This window comes from Crocuta crocuta, unplaced genomic scaffold, assembly GCF_008692635.1.
Source record: "Crocuta crocuta isolate KB4526 unplaced genomic scaffold, BGI_CrCroc_1.0 scaffold564, whole genome shotgun sequence".
Lineage (NCBI taxonomy): Eukaryota > Metazoa > Chordata > Mammalia > Carnivora > Hyaenidae > Crocuta > Crocuta crocuta.
Window position 1 is genome coordinate 794,729 of NW_027533010.1, and position 23,187 is coordinate 817,915.

Consider the following 23,187-nt stretch of genomic DNA (forward strand, 5'->3'; position numbering starts at 1 on the left):
AAATCAAACTGCGTGTCTTAGAAAAATCTTGCTATCAGAGAAGATAATAAAATGCAAAGTATAATTCTAGTCATTGTCAAACCTCAGAATGATTAGTCTGGGAAATCAAATGAAATTTTAAGTAAGTGGCAGGACCCTGATGTCAAAAAAGAACACCAAGATAACTTTTTTATGAAGGCATATTTTAATAAGGAATAATCAATCCACGGTATACCTGCCTTTTAAATTTAAATTTTGATAGTGTTTTCTTACAACTAGAACAAATTCATATTCATTTGTTTACCTGTAGTAATAACAATCTGAGCACTGATTACATAAACTAGAGCTGCCATTCTATAAGCTTTCTTCTTACCAGACTCAAACAAGAAAACAGAGTAGATGACAAGACTTACCACTAAATGAGAAAACCTATTTGTTTGTTTTAAAATCAAATCTCTTTCTTTTAAAAAAGTTTTAACATTTACATATATATATATATATATACATGTTTTGTTTTGTTTTTTAAGAGACAGAGTATAAGCGGCAGAGAAGAGAGAGAGGGAGACACAGAATCCCAAGCAGGCTCCAAGCTCTAGGCTCTGAGCTGTCAGCACAGAGCCCAACACAGGGCTTGAATTCATGAACCCTGAAATCATGACCTGAGCCTAAGTCGGACACTAAAACCAGCTGAGCTACCCAGGAGGCCCTCAAATCCTTTATAATGCCAAAACGAACAAAATCTTGACTATGCTCATAAAAGTTGTGGACTCTACTTTGACACTGTTCACCTGCTCCTAGATTACTCACAGGCTGTTTCTCTCTGGAGACTATTTAAAATGAAATTAAAAATTATTTAATAAAATATACATAATAAGAGCTATGCATTGACCACATTAGAAGTTTTACCATTAGCAACACATAATTTTTATTAAGGAATATTCAAGGTCTGTTGATAATTTTATTCCTATTTTAAAAATATGTTTATACATATTTTCTTGCTTTCTTCAATCCTAATACACATTTATATGTACATGTTTGTTTTAAGAATATATCTTATATATTTTAAGAATATATCTTAAATATCTTAATATTTTAAGAATATTTTCTTATATCTCAAGAAAAATGGGGCGCCTGTGTGGTTCAGTTGGTTGAGTCTCTGACTCTTGATTTTGGCTCAGGTCATGATCTCACGGTTCCTGGGATCAAGCTCTGTGTTGGGCTCTGTGCTTATAGCATGGAGTCTGCTTGGGATTCTGTCTCACACGCGTTCTCTCTTTCTCTCTTTATTCCTCCACCTATTCACTTGTGCACACACTCTCTCTCTCAAAATAAAGAAACTTTAAAAAGAAAAGAAAAGAAAAAGGGAAGAAAATCAAGGAAAAACGCAAAGAGTTATTATGATTTGCCAGTTGAAGGGGAAGGAGGGGAATCTTATCAAATGATCACTGCTGTTTTGGGGGTTGATCATATCTGAGCTGGTTAAATGACTGAAGATTTCAGGAGCAGATCTAAGGGCATTCAGTGGGTTTCACACAAACCTTATGATGCAGTGAAACTGCCAGTTCAGGCGATTTCCTCCAAGGACCTGCTATTTGGGGCCTGACTTTTTCCTTGCTGTTCAGCTACTACCCACTGAGCAGCCTCCATTTCCGGGGTGGGGGGGGGGCGGGGAATGAAGTTAAGCAATGAGGAAGCACTGGGAAACGCAGTAGATGTCTTTCTACAGCAAGGTGCAAGGCAATGGACCTTACCTCCAGTAGAGAATAAGTTTCTCGGTCGTTTCTCTCTTTTGCTTTGACTTCATTAGCAAAGTCATCCATAAAACAGTCTATAAGATTCATTAAGGATCGGACCAAATTTGTGTCTGAAGTAGGAGATAATTCCTGAAAAATCAGGGAGAAAAGTCTATAAAGCAAATTAACTTAAATTAGGCACTAATTAAAATAGCATCAACTAATACTTATTGAACTTACTTAGTCCTTATTGCTGCATTATCTATGAAAAGGCAGTATTATAATTCTAGCTTTACAGGCAGGAAAACTGAGGCACGGATTAATTCCCTAGTCTAGAGTGTGGATGCCGTGTCCTGAGCCACTCCTGCACAGATTCTCAAATCCACAAAGTTTACTTTTACATGTTCAGTTAACCAATGAACTTGATTCTATCTCATACCAATTGTGTAAGTCAAAACACCCACAAAAAAATCTTTCAGAGAAGGCAATTAAAATTAATTAATGTAATGTACTTCACAACTTATTTTATACATCTTTACAGCAGTACTCAGAGTAAACTCATACCTATGAAATAAATTTGCAAGTCTTGAAGAGCACAAAATGTAGCCAGAGTGCTGCAAACATCATGCACTTTACTTTTTTGGGTCTCACCATGAGAATTTATAAAATAAATGAAATAGTGTGTATAGGTCCTAGCACCATGCATCACATAGCATGGAGCTCTCTCCCAGCCTTTAGAGTGGTATTGCTTCATGGTTACTGTGTAAGAATTAACTCTCTGAAAGGTAATTTGAACTGAAGATTAGAAGCAGGTGACCTCAGCCAAAGTGACAGAAGTGACAGCTAACGACTAAGTATTACTGATGCAACCCTAAAATACAAATAGTTATTGCTAAAAATAAGACATTCATTACTACATAGTGAGTAAGAGGAACTCATAATTTCTTTAAGAGAGGACAAAAGTACATAGTACATTTTAGAAGCTTGTATTAAAAGTGTGTTTTTTCTCTTTTGCTACTGAAAAGGTTATTACATGGAAAATTCATTTATTTGTAATATCTACATTCTCTGACAATGCCGGGGACGGAGGTATCTGTAGCTTATTCTACAAGTTTAACTATTTTTGAAACATGATTATTTTGTATCTTCAACAAATTTCAAGTTATTGTTTTTTAAGCATTTTTTAACATCCTGCTCTTTGGAAGAGCTGTGTCCGCCCCTGTTGTGCCAGTATCTGCCACATTCCTCAGCTAGCTGCCCGAGCAGCCTTGCTTTTTCCCAGAAAAAGTTTGGGCCATGCTTCTCCCCATGATCTTCTCACTTGCCAAGTCCAAGGCCATGTGCCAAACACTTTCTGCCTTGCCCTCTTAGTAGTTTCCGATAATACTGACTACCTGCTTCTTAAAACACTCTCTTCTCTTCCTGAGATTGCAGCTGCCTCTGGCATTCTATTCTTTGCTCTCATCTTTTTTTCTCTGCATTTTCTCTTTAGGCAACAGCCATTGGCATGATTTTTAAATTCCACTTTCCTTTTCTGCACCTTGAGCCAAACTTGTGTCTTCGGCTTTTCTATTATATTTCCAACAGCAGGAGAAATACCAGCCCTGTGTCCCTATATTTGTTCCAGAGTCCAAGTCACCCTAAAAGACCTTTGGTTAACATCTCCCAAAGCAGAAATTAAGCATACTTCCCCTACAATTTCCAGCTGGAGAGGGTTTAAGAGCCTGGCTGGAACTCCAGCAACTCTCAGAGGCAAGAGATTTCCATTCAGGCCTTTATTTCTCTCCATTATACCTATCTCCTACTCCAATTCCCCAGAGTACAATGAAAGAAAGAAAAATGGATTTGGACTTCTTTCAACTCTTCTACCAGTAACTGACTTTCCTCCCTGAATCCCAGTTTTTGTTTTTGTTTTTAGCTGACAACAGTAATCTCTAAACAAGTAGATGCACTCATACTCAATAGAGTGGATTCTTCATTTAGTAGGCCTAGAGTAGTAACACACGTTCCCCCATCATAACCCACTAGCTAATTCTTTAGATTTAATAAACAAATTACTTTTTTAAATGGTCCCTTTACTGATTGTAAAATAATATAGATTTATTCTAGGAACTTTAAGAAACAAAGAAAATTATAAAAATGGAAACTAAAATATAATAGTCCCTGAGAAATGAGAGGTAATGTTTTAGAGTATTTTCACCCAAATGTGTTTAGGTGAGCCTTTAAGACTTTTTTTAATAAGAGGCAAGAGATTAGCATCCGTACATCTGTTCAAACTTTATTTAAAAAATTTTTGTTAATGTTTTTTATTTATTTCTGAGAGAGAGAGAGAAACAGCATGAGCAGGGGAGGGTCAGAGAGAGAGGAGACACAGAATCTGTCTCTGTGCTAGCTGTCAGCACAGAGCCCTCCTGTGAGATCATGACCTGAGCTGAAGTTGGACACCCAAACCAACTGAGCCACCCAGGTGCCCCTTTCCTCTCAAACCTTAGAAAGCTTCGTTTAAAATTTTTTTGAGGTCACTCGGGTGGCTTAGCCAGTTTCGTTAGGTGGTCAATTTCAGTTCAGGGTGTGATCTCGCAAATCACAGTTAGGTTTTTTTAATTTTAAGTTTTGAGAGTCAGAGAGAGACAGCATGAGCAGGGAAAGGTCAGAGAGAGAGGGAGATACAGAATCTGAAGACAGGCTCCAGGCTCTGAGCTAGCTGTCAGCATACAGCCCGACTCGGGGCTCGATCCCACGACCCATGAGATCATGACCTGAGACGAAATCGGATGCTTAACTGACTGAGCCACCCAGGCGCCCCTTGCAATTTGTGGTTAGAACTCCCCATCAGGCTCTCTACTGTCAGCATGGAGCCTGCTTCAGTTCCTTGGTACCTCTCTTCCTCTCTCCCGCATGCCACATTCTCTCCCTCTCAAAACTAAACATTACAAATTAAAAAAATTAAATAAAATAAAACTTTGTTTTGGAGACTATATATAAATTAAAATCTATTTATTTTAATCAGAAAAAAAGTTTTCAGTTAAAACAGTCAAATTATCTTAATACCTGATAATTGACATTGACAATAGACATTAAAATGAATATATTTGACTAATTTGGATTTTGCATTTATTAAGTCTTAAAATTCTCATTCCTCTTACCTTTGTATGCTTTCTAATAAATTCAACAGACACTGGGATCATTCTGTCAAATAAGCCTACTATAAATTCTTTCTGAATAATACTAATCACAGCAGGTAAAAGATTTATCCAAGACAACATTAGTGGTCTCCAGCCTAACATGTGAGGCTCCATGTAAATCATACCACATCTGGAAACCTAGAAAAAGAATAATTACCATTAAGGCAATGCTTCTATAAGAAATAAGACTTAGTACATCCATTTCTTATAACCTTAAGGAAATTCTTAAAAGGGAGCTAATTTTATGTCATTTCATGACCTAAATTTTTGTGTATGACTTTACCAATGGTTCCAGACAAAAAGGAAAAACATCTCCGGCTCTTAAATTTGTCAAGGTAGGTCAACAGATATGCCTGTTCTTAAAGAATTAGAGTACTATTAAAATGAATTTTAATATTTTTCATTTAAAGTCAAAGTTACTAATAAAAGGATTTATAACATTTCAAATATATAAGATGTCCACACTGAGAGCTTACAGTGGCAGGAGAAGCAACTTCCAAATCCATTGGTTCAAAAATAAGATTCATTTGTGGTGACATTTGAATAATCTCCCCACTCATCAGACACAGCTTTTTGTTGTCATCCAACACCGTATTCATATTCTCAATCCATACGGCATCTACTGGTCCATCAAAAATTAACCATTTCCTATCTGGCGTCTAGGGTATGCAGATGACGAATAAAAGGGAAAAATTAATACTGATAATGTGAGGAAACAGTTCAATAATGTTTTGAAATTTAAAAGTGTAGCTTCTAAAATTAATTTAACTATGAAAATGTAAAGGCATCTTTTGAATAAAGTATGTACATGTATATGGAGAGTCACTAAAGAAGGTTTTATGTGCCATGGACAGGACGGAATTAAAACATCTTTTCTCAAAATTTCATCCTTTCCAATGGTTTTGAACTCACATGTTTTAGGAAGTATTACAAATAAAAAATTATAATTGTCAGTGAAAACAGAATTTTCATTGAAATTATCTGATTCTATGTAGCATTATGTTCATACAGACTAATTACTCTTATGTGCTAAGGTTTTTCTTCCCTCTGCTGAATGATTTCGCACACATTCACACCCCTCTTGGGTTGAAAGGTTTTATGGTGATATAGGACATTAATATAAGATTCAGTGTCACAGTGATAAATATGAAAATATTTGCACATTGTCTGGAATATAGTAAGTGCTCAACATATATCACAGAGTGGCTAGGTATTTGCAGCAGAGTGCAAAAGCGGATTCTCCTTTCCACATCTTACAAATTAGCTTTTCTTTGCCCACAAATGCTGCCTTGGTTCACTTGCAGCAAATGTGAATTTGAGTTGAAGCAGTGAGGGATGTGGATCCCTCTTAACACCTTCTCAGTCTTGTGGCCAACTGCTTTAATCTACAAAACAGTGCACCTGTCATGGGCTTAGGCCACCCCACACCCACTCTCTGAGCCAGCTCTGGCCATGCGCAGGAAACAAGGAAGATCCAAAGCCAAAGCCTCGGAAGTCACCTTGAGAGCAATTTTCCCCTGCACTGTTGGCTTTCCATACTGCTAATCTTCGCTTTGGGTAACATCGCCATGAAACAGCAAGATGTTGGTCTCTGAAAGACATTGCTTTTCATTTGGCTTTACTACTCACCAGCTGGTAGACTTTGGGCCAGCTCCTTAACCTCTCTGAGACTATTTTTGAGACAAAGCTTTCTGGAAAATGTAATATATGCTATGTAACTGAGTGTACAATGGAAGAGATCTCATCATTATTTCTGTACAAACAACGTAACTACAGAATCTAGAGATGCTGTGTGTTAATCTGGGCCAGAGTGCACCCACTGCAAAGAGAATGAACCTGGGAAGTTGTATCAATGGTCCCACACGTCTGTTTGCCTCACAATTACTTTTATCCTTGAAATTACTAATAAAGCTGGTATTGGGCAAGATCTCTGCCCCATAAAAGCCAATCCTTATATTACTTATTGCCCAAGTTCCTTCAGCCATTGAGAGCAGAGATCGGACATTTTTCTATTATTACACTTATTAAAGAATCAGGATTATCTGGGTCCTTGAGTGAATAAAGAGCACCAAAGTCAGGACGTATGGTAGTCAGAATAAAGGAAATTTTTATTTGAAAAAGATTTAATACATTAAGTGCCTCTAGCCTAGGCCCCTTCTCATTTAAGACCAGACTTAGCAAGCTGCCTCCCGTATGATCACACTCTGTGGAGAGCCTGCTAATATCCAGCAACCAAGTTAACATCTCTTGGTCTGTGGACTCTTTCCTGTAAGAGCAGGCAACTGCCGCGCTCAGCAGAATAACCAGGAGCAGGCAAGCCCCCGCCCTCACTCGCAGGAGTCAGCAGCTGGCACGTCCCTCACCTCCTGCGCTTTCCACGGGCAGCCCATCTCCTCCTAACAAGCAGGGCAAGTGTGTTGGAACTTGAAGGCATTGGTTGGTAAAGGTGTGCAATTTCTTCTCTGTGAATGGGAGTATACCTAACAGTTAGTGGGTGTGCCAGAGACAGCAGCCTAAAAGGCGGGCCACGGAAGAACAATCCCGAAGGACAAAAGCATCACCTTATTCAGATGTTCTCCTTCCTGGGCAGTTTAGCCTTAACAGAGAGAACCAGAGCGCTTTCCCTCACCCTTTCCCCCTGCCCTCTCTTGTCCGCACACCAAGGCAAAGCCAGCATGCTCTCGCAGCTCTGCAGGGGCCGACGATGTCCACAGAGACACTGCCGGACTATCTGGGATTGCATTTTAAAGAAATACCTTGAACTGGAAATATAAATGTTTGTTTGAAACAGCTACAAAAAACATCAGACATCTGTCAGAAAGAACTATCACAGCCTTTCTAAATGCGCACACTAAGGTGTTAGTACTTACCACGGAAGAAGCAAATGCCCTAAAACTGACCGCGAGGATGCCGTCGGACCACTCGTGAGATACTACGTCAAACTGTCCATACAGCTGACCCATGGTGACAGACTTGGGATTTAAAACAGTAATTTGAACCTTGTTCTCTTCCATTAACCCCTTAAAGGGAAAAAAAATACAGTATTTATTTAGAAGGATGCTCTATTCAGAGGAAGCAAGATTGTATACGTAGAAAATCCCAGACTCTACAAAGAAACTCCCAGAAATAAGGAATGCATTTAATAAAGCTCCAGCATACAAAGTCCACGTATAAAGACGAGTTGTATTTACCTAGTGCCAAGGAACAACTAAAAACATAAAAATTTACAAATATAATAGTTTTAAAAACTCATAAAATACTCAGTAACAAATTAGCAAATGATATCAAAGAGCTATAGATATAGAACAGTGAGAGCTGGCAAAATTTTTTGTAAAGGGTCAGATGACAAGTATCATAGGCATTTCAGGTTACATAGTGTTGATCACATATTCTCTGTTTCTTTTCTTTCTTAAAAGCTTTCTTCTTTCTTTTTTTTCAAACCCTAAAAAATGTTGCCACCATTCTAAGCTTATTGGTGTTAGAAAAATAGTCTTGGGGCCAAATTTGGTCTGTAATTGGCTGACTCCTGCTACCAAATATTCTCTGAGAGAAAATTAAAAGATCTAAATATAGGGAACGATGTTCCATTCTCACAGAATGGAAAAGTTAATATTGGTAAGTTGTCAGTTTTGACCAGAACCTTGAAGCCAGTGTGGGAATTATACAAGAGATGTTAACATCCCTTGAGGCATGAACTTTTTATGTTTTTAATTAATAGACGTTATTTTCTTAGAGTAGCTTCAGATTTACAGAGAAATTGAGTGTAAAGTGCAAATCTCTGTAGTTTCACATATATTCTCTCTGCCCACTCACCCCCCCCTCAGTTTTCCCTATTAGTAAAGCCTTGCATTGGGGTGGTATATTGCTATGAATAATGAATTGATATTGATACATTATTTCTAATTAAAGTCCATGGTTTACATTAGAGATGCTCTTGTGTTATACATTCTATGAGTTCTGCCAAATGCACAATGGCATGTATTCATCATTACACTGTCATACAGAATAGTTTCACTTCCCTATAAATCCCCTCTGCTCTCCTATTAGGAATCATTTCTTTTTTTATACACAACATAACAAGTGCACCTCTTCCCAACATTGCCTTCTGCCCACCACCACCGGGGCTTGGGACACAAACCATCAAACTCAAGTAAAGATGTGGGAAGATCACTAAGCAGTAAAACAAGCTTTGAGGCTTTGCATTCTTCTCTGTGCTCAGCAAGGGGCTGCCAAAGCATCATCCTGAATCCAGAAGCGTGGGAAAGCTCTACCCACCTATCTTTGTCAGAAGAAGTTGCTACCACCAAAGGTTTTTGTCTCAAATGCAACAGGCTAGGGAGACTCCAAAATAAGGATATAATAATCATATTGGGGTGCCTGATTGGCTCAGTCAGTTACGTGTCAGATTTTCACTCAGGTCATGAACTCATGGGTTCATTAGTTCAAGCCCCATGTCAGGCTCTTGTGCTGACAACTCAGAGCCTGGAGCCTGCCTTAGATTCTGTCTCCTTCTCTGTCCCTCCCCTGCTCACACTCTTTCTCTCAAAAATATGAACATTAAAAAAAAAGAAATATTGACCACAAATCCCATTTGGCTACAAACATTGAAATATATGAAGAAAACTCTTTAAAATACAAGTAGAGAGAAATCAAAGTTTATTAGTTGGAAAATTAAAAACTGCCTCATTCTTTTAGCATTTCAAAGTAGACCAAACCACGTGTAAGATAGGACTTGTGAATAGTACAATCGTTTATTGCATTTATGTACATATATTTGTATTATATAACACTCAGCACACATTCACTTTAATACCACTAACAGCTAATCACAGAGGTTTACATTATAAATCTAACCATCCAGGAAATAAAAAATATTCTCTTCAAAGTATGAAATGAGGAGTGCCTGGGTGGCTCAGTCAGTTGAATGTCTGACTCTTTATTTCGGCTCAGGTCATAATCCCAGGATCGTGGATAGACCCCCACATCAGGCTCTGCACTGACAGCATGGACTCTGTTTGGGATTCTTTCTCTTCCCCTCTCTTTCTCTTCCCCTCTCCCCTTTCCCCCACATGCATGCTATCTTTCTCACTCTAATTTTTTTTTAAGCACAAAAATAAAACTTTTAGGCTTTTCATGTTTTCATGTATTCAGACTTTTTTTTTTACAACAAATGTGTTACTTTCATAAATAAAAAAATTTTTTTAATATTTTTTATTTATTTCTGAGAGAGAGAGAGAGAGAGAGAGAGCAGGGGAGGGTAAGAGAGAAATGAACACAGAATCAGAAGCAGGCTCCAGGCTCTGAGCTGTCAGCACAGGGCCCGACGCGGGGCTCGAACCCACGAACCATGAGATCATGACCTGAGCCGCAATCGGACGCTTAACTGACTGAGCCACCCAGGGACCGCAATAAAAATTTTTTGAAAAGAAATAAAAGGATGAGAGGCAAAGGTATGATATATTCTTTATATGCTAAACTTTATCTGATGTGATCATTATATCTTTATTGCAGAGTTTCACTAGCCTGTTGCATTTGAGACCAAAAACCTTGTTTTGGTGGTAGCAATTTCCTCTGACAAAGATGGTAGAGCTTTCCCACGCTTCTGGATTCAGGATGATGCTTTGGCAGCCCCTTGCTGAGCACAGAGAAGAATGCAAAGCCTCAAAGCTTGTTTTACTGCTTAGTGATCTTCCCACATCTTTACTTGAGTTTGATGGTTTGTGTCCCAAGCCCCGGTGGTGGTGGGCAGAAGGCAATGTTGGGAAGAGGTGCACTTGTTATGTTGTGTATAAAAAAAGAAATGATTCCTAATAGGAGAGCAGAGGGGATTTATAGGGAAGTGAAACTATTCTGTATGACAGTGTAATGATGGATATGTGCCATTGTGCATTTTACTTTTCTAGGAGCATTTTCCCTTTGACTCATTTTTTCCATGTTTTAAGTTGCTACATTAAGGTATCTTTATTTTTTAAATGTTTATTTATTTTAGGAGAGAGAGAGCTTACAAGCAGGAAAGGAGAAGAGAGAGAGTATCCCAGGCAGGCTCCCTGGTGTCTGTCAGTGCAGAGGTGACATGGGGCTCAATTCCATGATCCGTGAGATCATGACCTGAGCAGAAATCAAGAGTTGGACACTCAACTGACTGAGCCACCCAGGGGGGCCCCGACATTAAGGTATAATTTTAAATGGCCATACATCTTATCTTTCCCAAAGCTGATTATAAAGAAATTAATGCATTAATAACACACTTACCTTCTCACAGATGTCATTTAGCGCCCCAGCTAAGACACGATACGCACTGGTTTTTCCTCCAAATGGTTCTCCCACAATCATAAAACCATGGCGCACAATCATCATCTCATATATTTGAAGTATCTTCTCAGAAAAGAATCTGGTCATTTGCAAATTCATGGACTCACAGTTATCTTTGATAGCAGTTAGCAAATCATTGTAATCTGGTTTTGGTAATTTCACACCAGGAAACAAATCTGAGGTGATTCCCTGATAAATGATTTGGGGATTTATATTATATGTTCAATACCCTTTCTTTCTCCACACACATATACATGCATATACATATACACACATATACATACATATACATACATGTACCATAAACATGATGAAACTCCTCCAAGCTTCATATTTAATACTGAAGGAAATAGGGCCATTAAATTGTTCAACAGTATTTTTAACAGCTTTATAGAGGTATAAAGACGAACATACAATGAACCGTCTAGGTTTAAAGTGTTACAATTTGATAGGTGGAACCATCAACTCAGTCAAGAAAATCAACATATCCTATCACTCCCAAAAGTCACCTTGTGACCTTTTGTAATCCTCTGTACCTTCTCCCCTTGCCAGCCCCCACCTCCATCACCAGGTGACCACTAATTTGCTTTCTGTTACTTTTTTGTTTGCATTGCCTAGAATTTAATACAGATGAAGTTAAACGTTATGGATACTACTTTTTTCTCTGATTTTTATCCAGTATAAAGATTTGGAGATTTGCACATGTGACAGCATGTATTAATAGTTCACTGCATCTAAGTATTGAAGTATAATAGTTTTTAAATTCTTACTCCTGTTGACGAACACTTTCACTGTTTCCAGTTTGGAGCTATTACAAACAAAACTACTATGAATTTTTCTATAGAAGTGTTCGTATGGACAAACGCCTTCATTTCTCTTGGGTGAATACTGAGTAGTGGAACACCTGGGTAATATGGTTCTGATTTTAATATTTTAAGAAACTGCTTTCCAAGGTCATTGTATGATTATGCATTATAAATGTATTTACATTTACCCCAGCAGTGTATAAGACTGTTAATATTTGGTATGGCCCATCTTTTTAACTTTTTTTTAGTGTTTATTTTTCAGGAAGAGAGAGGGAACATAAGTGAGAGAAGGGGAAGGGGAGACAGAGAGCATGCCAAGTAGGCTCGATACAGCCAGCAGAGAGCCCGATGTGGGGCTCAAACTCACAAAGCTGCGAGATCACAACCTGAGCCGAAACCAAGAGTTGGATGCTTAACTGACTGAGCCACCCAGGCTCCCCTCTTCTATTATTAATTTAATAAACATTTACCGGGTACCTTTTCTGTGCAAAGGATTCAGTGATGTGTTAGACCAATTATTCCCCTTCATGGAGCCTACATTCTAACGTAGTTTATAAGCAAACATATCTTGTAGCTTTTGTGTGTTTATTACATTACGCAGTTTAAAAAAGTACTATTTAAAAATCCCAACTTGTTGAAAGTCATCTGAAGCAACAGAGCTAGTTAAACACACTTCAAGGACAACATGGAATGATCTACGTTTTTCTGTGCCATATCGTTATTTTCTATAGTAGAAGCTTCTCTTAGGGAGTTGCAAAATTGGACACTTGGTAAATACATTATTTTAAAAATTCTGATATACCGAAATAATAAATGTTCTTACCTCGAAGAGTGGCAAGTCATGGGACAAAAACTTTGGCATATTTACATCAATAATAGATCTAAGCAGCAAAATTTCTTCATTTTCATCTGGATATTTCAGCTAAAAGAAAATATACTCATGATATCCATCTTCTAAGTGCACCCTCTTCATGTTCATACATACAGACACACAGGCACTGAACACAATTTAAACCCACCAAAAATTGTTCTCATTTGTCTTCATTTAACTGGATTGTTATTAATTTTGGAGGCTGAACAAATTTCAAAACACTTGTCATTAACCCAAAGTTTACTAAAAGCCTGGTTGAACTCCAAACCTATTGTTCATGCTCATAATGAAGTTAGCCTCATTCACAAAAAGGTGAGCTCAGAATATTTCTTCTAACTTCCAATTCTTTCTTCAACATCTCACTCCAAAGTTTCTCCTACCATCATGAATTTAATTTTCCAGAACCCTCGCCCTTTCATCTAGAACCTTTACGCCTAATAAATTCCATGTTTCAACTTAACTGGCTTTGTAACCTTACAAAGTCAGTGATGTCTAGCAGTTAAGCTCAATGCCAAAGCTCATTCTGCACATATGGACTTTGTCTTCGTATCAATCTAACCACACATAAATTATCAAGTGTCAAAAGTCTATTCGGTGATTTGAGAAGCTATTATTTTAAAGCAAATGTTTAAATTGTTTCTTGACATAATAAAAACAAACTCCTAAATATTCAAGTCAACACTTTCAACCATTCTAAAGTAGCTTTTGACAAAGAATGATAGCATTCATTTGCAGGATTCATTTGCTGCATAACTTAATAGCTCAATTCCGTAGTCAAGACGTTAGTGATAACATACACTAGGACACTGCATTATCTTTTCCATTATCCGACCACAATGTAATCCTGACGTGCCAGGTTAATATAAATTGTTGCCTCTAGTTGCATTTGCTTATTGCAGAAAAACAATGACTTGAAGTTATGCTAGGCTGATGTGAATTGGAATATCACTGCTATATATCAGAATTCTCAGTAATATTATTACAGGAGATAAAAATGCATGCCATCATTCTTAATCATGTAGAATATATTTTAAAATCTTTATCTTCTACAAAACATGAACATGAACATTTTATAAACTTGAGGTCACATTTTGCATTTTGCTAATGCCTACCTTGCTTTGTTTCATAAAGAACTAATACACATTTATAGTTCATGGCTCCACAAAATACTTTCCATGAAAAGTTACACAAGTCTTAAAATATTTGGATTTCTCCATCTATAGTGTTATGATTCATACCATTTTAAAATGCAAATGTTATATTGTGAATCCATAACTGTCGGTCTACAATAGATTGTAATTATGGGATTACATTAATTGATAATGTTTAGGCACATTTCTATATATTTATTAAGTATACATCTCCGTTAAGGCTATATATGTTCATATAGACTGAGAGCCTTCAAAATATTTCTCAGCAGCAAGGAATTTTATTCCTTGGTAGTACCTAATTTCATATATTGAAAATTATGGAGCCAAACTCAAAGCAAATCAGTAAGAGTTACACTTAAAGTTTTTATAAATCCTAAAAATTTCTTTTTCCACATTTGCAAATGATCAACTATTCAGCTGAGAAAACCAGCCAGTTATTGGAACTCTGTGAAGGCAGATGGTCCTGAAATTTACCCACAAAATTTATGAGTAGGAAATGACTTGACTCCTCTACCTTTAGATTCCCAGCAGCGGTAAGCACGGACTTCACGGCTCTCATGCCATAGTCATAGTGATGTTGTGAGGACAACTGCTCTGAACACAAGCGGTAGGTGGCCACAATTTTCACCGACAGTGGCCGAGCTGTGACGAACCCACAGGAGTACAGGACTATTTCAGCAATCATGGCATAATCAGGCACCATCATTGCTACCGTCCGAAAGAGAGCCTGTAGGAGTGCAGAAAAGGTGTTTTTTAAAGAAGACCATAATAAAAATAACCCAACTGTGCATTTCCTAACATGCCATGACTATAACTTTTCTACGATAATATTAAATTACAGCGTCTAAATCATATAGACAAGAACACTGAATTTAATTTTTAAAAAAATTTTTTAATGTTTATTTTTGAAAGAGAAACAGACAGAGTATGAGCAGGGGATGGGCAAAGAGAGAGGGAGACACAGATTTCAAAGCTGACTCCAGGCTCTGAGCTGTCAGCACAAGAGCCTGACACGGGGCTCAAAGTCACTGTGAGATCGTGACCTGAGCCGAAGTCAGACGTTTAACCGACTGAGCCACCCAGGTGCCCCATGAACATTTAATTTTTAAAATGGGTTTCTAGTGGTGCCTGGGTGGCCTAGTTGGTTAAGCATCTGACTCTTGATTTCAAAACAGGTCATGATCTCACGGGTTTGTATGATCGAGCCCCAGGTTGGGCTCTGTGCTGATAGTGCAAAGCCAACTTGGGATTCTCTCTCCCCATCTGCTCCTCCCTGGCTCACATTCTCTCTCTCAAAATAAACCAATAAACACTTTAAAAATATAAAATAAAATGAGTTTCTTGTAATTGTTATATAATAAATATCATTAATATCTGTATAAATATTTTTTCCTTAAATCATGATTTAAGAACATTTGTAAACTCATATGGTACTTAGATCTTGGGTGAATTATTAATCCACATACATCTTAAGTATCATTTATGCTCTATTCGTGTTGGGAAGTGACAGACTATAGGGGAAAAGTATTCAACTCTGCTGGGATATCCAAAAGCTGGGCTTTTCATCCAGGCTGGTAAAAAAGTGCCTGGTTTGGGCAGACCCGGGCTTCAAGTGAGGATCTCTAGGAATTTAATTAATTATATGCAGTGGGATAATCAGATTACTCCTAATAACAAGGTTATGTTAGATAAATAAGGAATTTTGAGATATTTTTAACCTTTTTGAATCTATAATCACCATGTCAGTCCTTCATCAAGAATAAAGAAATGAAAACGGGAAACAAATCACAGTTAATTAATACTAGAAATAAATCAATTTTCCCAATTTTAAAGATATTTTTAAGTTTACTTATTTTTTAGAGTTAAATAGAAGGGGGTGGAGAGAGAGAGAATACCAAGCAGGCTCCACACCGCTGTGGGGCTCAGTCTGACAACTATGAGATCATGACCTGAGCCACCCAGGCGCCCAGAATCTTTATTTATTTTTGAGAGTGGGACAGAGAGAGACAGAGTTTGAGCAAGGGAGAGGCAGACACAGAATCTGAAACAGACTCCAGGCTCCAAGTTGTCAGTACAGAGCCTGACGCAGGGCTTGAACCCACAAACTGTGAGATCATGACCTGAGCCGAAGTTGGAAGCTTAACTGACTGAGCCACCCAGGTGCCCCTAGATAGTACCTCTTTAAAAAGATAGTTTACCAACAGCTCTTTTTTTCTTGAATAAAAAAAAAAAGAATGAATGAATGAATGAACGAATGAATGAATGAGTCAGTGGGTCGATGGCTAGGTTAGGTAGTATTGCCTTTCCACAATAGTATCAACTGCTATGAGTTTAAGGTGAACACCCAGGTCCATGTGTTATAGGCTTCCCTCTGACCACCTCAGGTATTTCACATATTCCTATTCACATTCTTTCAGTCCTACTAGCAATATGGCTATGGAACACCATGCAACAGACCAATCAGTAGCCAAGAGAACAAAAAGCAGTGTGGTAAATAAGTTCCAAGGGGTTATGTTCCATTTAATGGGCATCCTCCGCCAAAGACATAACATTGATTTTTATTTCTCACAGAGGAAAGCATCCCGCTCAAAATGTTTTTAGGCCTCAACTATTATGGTGGTGGATATTCTAATTCAATGATTCTCAAACAGCTTGTGAGAAATACTGATATGATACAGTTTGATTTAAAATGTGTCAGAAAAATTTATTAGTAATAGCAATAAGTTTAAAGGCAACTTAGTGCTCTTAAGTTAGATTCTGGCCTAACCAATGACATCCTTTCTTGAGTAAAAGAAGAGTATAGCTCCAGGTATCATGCCAGGGCTTGCATAAACTCTGATAGGTATAATCAATGTGAGCATTATCCTTCTGGAAAGCGATATATCAGGTTATTGGCTTTGTGATATTAGAAGATCTAGAATATGCCTATTTTCCATGGCTTTTAACATTCAACTATTCTGAAATGTTATCCTGAGTATTGATTAGGACACTTTTAATACTAAATATAGCTTTTCTTTTTTTAATTTTTAATGTTTATTTATTTTTGAGAAAGAGAGAGAGAGAGAAGCAGAGCATGAGCGGGGGGGGTGGTGCAGAGAGAAGAGGCAGACACAGAATCTGAAGCAGGCTCCAGGCTCTGATCTGTCAGCACAGAGCCTGATGCAGGGCTTGAACTCATAAACCATGAGATCATGACTTCATCGAGCTGAAGTCGGAGGCTTACTGGACTGAGCCACCCAGGCACCCCTTAAATATAGCTTTTGTAATGCAGAAATGTGCTTAAGGAATTGCTCTCCTAGGCAGGTCTTGTCTACAGTTACAGGGTGTCAAAAGGGGACTCTTCGTGCCTGATGCACATAGGTGTAGAGAGATGGCAGTACAGTGACAGCCGGCTCCTAATTCCAATGTTCCTGCAGATCAGGCCAAGAACTTTGAACTTTTCTCTGTAGGCAAAACAAAACAAAAAGCCTAGTAGCTTAAGTCTGGAAGTTATAGGATCAGGTTTCCTCTGCTGACAGTGGTATACTTTTAACGGGAAATTCATCAGAGTGAATTTCAGCAGGGAAGAGATTGGTTACGAGTGAGATGTTGCGCTAAGACACACAAGAGGAGACTGAAGAGGGATGGAAACAAGGTGTGGTAATGAGACTAAGTGGGAGCGGCAGGAACTATAAGCCTTTTGTAACATAGGATTCCTACTACCTGGACAGGCTGAATCACTGGGCAAGTAAGAGGGAAGCCTCAAGATGAGTCTGAAGACATCCTCTGGGCCTCTGGGCCACAGTAAGGCTTCTCTTTTCTTTTCTTTTCTTTTCCTTTTTTAAGGAAGACAGATTTCTTTCTTTTCAGACTATGGCATTTTTTCAAAATTGTTAGGTATTTCCATATACTTGCAAACAGATGTTCTGTAGTGGTTCTAACTAAGAAGACTGCACATTAGGAAGAACAACAAAGCTACCAGAATTTGAGAGCAGCTTTTGGTCTAAAGTAGCAGGAAAATAATACATCACCCACAGAACCACAGGTGGATATTTTGACACTGTTTCAACAGGCACAGCACATAAAACTGTGAAACAATCCGCATGGGGCATTAACACACTCAACTAATAATAGTCCCAGCTTTTTATGATGAGCTATTCACACATTTCTGCCTTTACAAATACTATGTACTCGCACTGATCCTTCTGAAGAAAAGAAAAACATGAGCGAATAAAAGCAATGCCATAAAAGGAACTTTCCAAATGTAAATCACAATGAAAAGTTGCAACATGCTTCTTAGGTAAAAGAAGATTTACCAGTTTTTATTTTTTAATCATAGCATCCTTCACTAAGGCAAAGTACTAAAAACATCTCATCTAATATATAAAAGTGCATGGAATACAAATACCAAAATACTTGGTAGCAATGGTTGAATCAGGTCTTTTCAGGGGAAGAGAAAAACTCTTCAATTAGTTTCAGAAGTCAATCTATGGGGCGCCTGGGTGGCTTAGTCGGTTAAGCGTCTGACTTTCGCTTAGGTCATGATCTCACGGTTCGTGGGTTCGGGCCCCGCGTCGGGCTCTGTGCTGACTGCCAGCTCAGAGCCTGGAGCCTGTTTCAGTCTGTGACTCCCTCTCTCTCTGACCCTCCCCTGCTCACGCTGTCTCTCTCTCTCTCTCTCCTAGAAATAAAAAGAAGAAGAAGAAGAAGAAGAAGAAGAAGTCAATCTAAATATGTGAATTATGGAAGGAATTGTAGGAGTTAGAGTCAGAGGACTCGGTCCTAGCTCCACAATTACCACTGCATTATTCTTCAACATCGTTCTTTATGCAGTTTTTCAGAAAATGATATAAAATGCCTAAGATATAGGGAAATGTCATACTTCTCTCATAATCAAGTTTTTGTTTTTAAGTGAAAATTCTAGGCTATTAAATTAGCAAAGTGTTTTGCTTCTTTTACCAAGAAAAAATTTAGTGTTGGGTATAAATGACAACTGAAAGTTGATGTGGGCTGTGAATTACTTCATCCTCTGCTGAAAGGCAATTCAGCAACACACCAAGGAAGTATTTTAAAATAGAGAAAAGCCTTAAGTAAAAATTGTCATTGCATTATTATTTATAACAAAGGAAAACTGAAAGCAACCTAAATGACAATAAGACACAATTCAGTAAATTTATTTGCAGTTTGAATTATGCTTACACAGATAGGAAAATGCTCATGTTATAATATTAACCTAGAAAAAAAACCTAGGCATACACAATTGCCTGATTCCACCATTTAAAATTAGCATTTTAGGGGCATCTGGGTGGCTCAGTTTGTTAAGTGACTGACTTTGGGCTCAGGTCATGATCTCAGTTTGTGGGTTTGAGCCCCATATTGGGCTCTGTGCTGACAGCTTGGAGGCTGGAGCCTGCCTCGGATTCTGTGTCTCCCTCTCCCTGTATGTACCTCTCCAATTTGTGCTCTGTCTCTCTTTCTCAAAAATAAACAAACATTAAAAAGTTAGCATTTTAAAAGGCATTTAAAATTGTGGTATGCAGCAAGATAAGGAATAGAATGGGTATCTTTTTCAGTATTTCCTGTATTTTCTAACTTTCTATAATTATCATTATTTTTTTAAGTCACCTCCATGCCAAATGTGGGGCTTGAATTCACAACCCTGAGATCAAAAGTTGAATGCTCTACTGACTGAGTCACAGGCAGGAGCCCCAATTATCATTTTTTAAACACAAATTTGGAAGCTGCGTTTGGTTGGCATATTTATTTTCTAAAGGTACTCAAAGCTTTAAAAATTATTTTCTTTTTTTAAATTTTTTAATTTTTTTCATAAGTAGTTTATTGTCAAGTTGGTTTCCATGTAACACCCAGTGCTCATCCCCACAAGTGCCCTCCTCCATGCCCATCTCCCCCCTCCCCTCCCACCCCCATCAGTCCTCAGTTTGTTCTCAGCATTCAAGAGTCTCTCATGGTTTGCCTCCCTCCCTCTCCCCAACTACTGTTCCCCTTCTCCTCCCCCATGGCCCTCCATTAAGTTCCTCCGAATCCACCTATACGTGCAAACATATGGTATCTGTCCTTCTCTGCCTGACTTATTTCACTCAGCATAACACCCTCAAGGTCCATCCATGTTGCTACACATGGCCAGATTTCATTCCTTCTCATTACCATGTAGTATTCCATACAAATTATTTTCTAAAACACCTTTCTAAAATATAGCACCCAGGGGCGCCTGGGTGGCCTAGTCAGTTAAGCGTCCGACGTTCGCTTAGGTCATGATCTTGCGGTTCGTGGGTTCGAGCCCCGCGTCGGGCTCTGTGCTGACTGCCAGCTCAGAGCCTGGAGCCTGTTTCAGTCTGTGACTCCCTCTATCTCTCTGACCCTCCCCTGCTCACGCTGTCTCTCTCTCTCTCTCTCCTAGAAATAAATGAAACATTAAAAAAATAAAATATAGCACCCCAAAGCAAATATTTTGCATAAAATTCAAAGAGGACACCTTCTTTCTTTTTTACATATTAACTTTGAAAACTACAGAAAGGAAATAGATGATATAATTGACCCTTCCATACCTTCAGATTATCTGGCAGTTCTGATCGCCCTGCATATCCAGGGTTCATTGTTATAAAGACCGCACACGTGGGGTCAAGTTTTAACTCGGTTCCTTCAAACACTAGTATATCAGCACCTGCGTTAATACCTGTGGGTCATCAAGAATGAAATGAATTAGCAATTCCACATGTAAATACAATTTGTGCCATTCACTCTCTTTTATTTCTACTGCTTTCACATAATGCAGAGACAAACTAGTTCATTACCTCTTTGGATAGTAAGAATTTGTTGAGCAACCACAGACAGTACTTCCAAATCAATTCTGTTAAACTCATCAAAGCAAGCCCAGGCGCCACAAGATAACAGTCCCTGGGAGAAAAGAGTAATGAAATTTTTTAAATTTATCTGATTGAATATTGCATTGAAATGTTGCATTTTCACCTGATATTTTCAAGGATTTAATATTCTGTGAAGGAAATTGCTTATTCACCTTTATCTTTAAAGACAGCATATTATTTTTTATTAGAAATTCATTACACTCCATGATAAGGAGTTTGATCAGCTGGGAAATCGTCCAATTGATCTATAGGTTTTTACTTTCTGTATATCTTTTGGCATTTAGATGTATGCCTGAAATCTCAAAGGCTTTCTTACTTTTTTTATACAAGTTGATTTTGCTTGTCTTTTCTACATGGACTTCATAGAACTGATTCCAGTAATTCTCTAAAGAAGATGACTTCTGTTGCTAATGAGACTACTTTGTGGTTTGAGCACCTTAATATCAAACTAACATAGTCTGAGGCCCTAGTTTGCACTTCTAACTCAAAGATCCTTCACAAATATGTGTCATTTGGTCATTACAGAAAAGTGGAAAACCAAGCTTGAGTTAGCTCAGTCCAAATCCAAATTTATTTAAAAAAAATCAATTTGACATTTATTGAATGCATTTTCTGTAGATTGTATGCATATGTATACATGTTTCATTAAGTACCTGGTATGTGCCAGGCATGATGCATGTATCTTTTATGCAAAGAAACTAAGACTATATCATGTAAGATATTAAGTAATTAATAAAAAGTCACACAGCTCATAGTGCAGGATTTGTACACAGTTCCATCTACTGAACCACACTGGATTAAACCTGAACTCCATGTATTTCAAAGATTAGTACATTTTCATTAGTTAGAGAAGACTATGAGTTTGATCTCTGCATATAATAAAAGGATTAGAAATCACAGAGAATAAAAAATGTTTATGAAGTTATATATTCAGTTATAAGGATTGTGAGGTTCTTCATAGTAAGACCCATGTCTTTCTCATTCTACACTCCAATTATTCAGCATGACCCTAACACAAAGTATATAACCAATACATTCTTCTTAGTAAGCAACTTTAATACTGAAAGTATATGGATCTATATCAAAGAATTAAGAATATCATTGTATACATTCAAAAATTGAGTAGTATATAGCAGACTTTTCTTTAAACATTTAGGAATATAATAGCTGTTCAAACTAAACTACACACAGACTCTTTTAGATTTACTATCTCTTTCTTAAATAATCATTACAGTAAGATTGTATATCATTACAAAGTATGATTAAAATGGTAATGGGTCAAATGGTTTTTTTTAATATTTATTATAATTTTGACTTTTAAAATCTTACTCTAATTGTTTCAGCATCACAAATGCAGACACTTTTATATTCCAAATCTGTCATAAAATGACCAGGCTGTATTTCAGTCAGGAACAGTTTACGGTATAGGGTAAGATTTGTATATTCTTTTTTGTGAGTTTGTGTGTGTGTTTTTAATGTTAACTTTTCTGAAAAAAATTTTGGAAATTATAGAATATCTGAATGTAAAAATTATATAAATCTTTACAGAAACATATAAATAAACAAATAAACAGAACCCATAATTCCAAATGGATAATTCTGTGGTCAGCTGTACCAGCTAACAGGCTATAGTAACAAAATGCTAAAATGGCCAGATGTTCATAGGTTTAATTTTTTTTAATGTTTAATTTTGAGAGAGGCAGGGAGGAAGGGAATGAGTCGGAGAAGGGCAGAGAGAGACAGAGACACAGAATCCAAAGCAGGCTTCAGGCTCTGAGCTGTCAGCACAGAGCTAGATGTAAAGCTTGAACTCACGAACCATGAGATCATGACCTGAACTGCAGTTGGATGCTTAACTGACTGAGCCACTCAGGCACCCCAAAAGTTATAGGTTTTTTGACAGGGATGTTACACTTTTAATTTCCCCTTTTGCAATCTTACAGACTCCTAAGAGAATTGACTCAGAATAAGAATAAAAAGTTGACTTTAAATTCACAAAGAAAGATTAACTAGAGTGTATCTATGAAAATTAAATGACTACATTATAACTTGTTAATAATAAGAACCATAGGTGAAAGAAGCCTTTAGATTCCCCGCAGTCTTTACATGATATACTGGCTCTCCAAGTTTTAGCTGGCCCAGTATACTGAAAGGACACCACTCATTCCTATAATAATATTGACCCATTACAGCAGGGACTGGAGGCTGGGGTAGTTTCTTCTCAAGTAAGCTTTTGAAATACCTACTCCTCTTGAGAATGAAAATAGTGTTTTAATCTTTACTTAAA

General features: G+C 37.6%; 1 protein-coding gene across 1 annotated transcript in view; it reads right to left on the reverse strand.

Moving 5' to 3' along the window:
- DNAH7 (dynein axonemal heavy chain 7) overlaps window positions 1-23,187 on the reverse strand; it is a 245,938-nt gene that overhangs the window by 123,890 nt on the left and 98,861 nt on the right. Inside the window, exons 26-34 of the mRNA XM_077745812.1 lie at window positions 20,829-20,931; window positions 20,583-20,710; window positions 14,552-14,764; window positions 12,839-12,937; window positions 11,150-11,398; window positions 7,768-7,917; window positions 5,374-5,556; window positions 4,859-5,035; window positions 1,731-1,862 (exon numbers count right to left, since the gene is read on the reverse strand). Coding sequence (XP_077601938.1) covers window positions 1,731-1,862; window positions 4,859-5,035; window positions 5,374-5,556; window positions 7,768-7,917; window positions 11,150-11,398; window positions 12,839-12,937; window positions 14,552-14,764; window positions 20,583-20,710; window positions 20,829-20,931 — 1,434 coding nt within the window. The remainder of the gene's footprint in view (window positions 1-1,730; window positions 1,863-4,858; window positions 5,036-5,373; window positions 5,557-7,767; window positions 7,918-11,149; window positions 11,399-12,838; window positions 12,938-14,551; window positions 14,765-20,582; window positions 20,711-20,828; window positions 20,932-23,187) is intronic.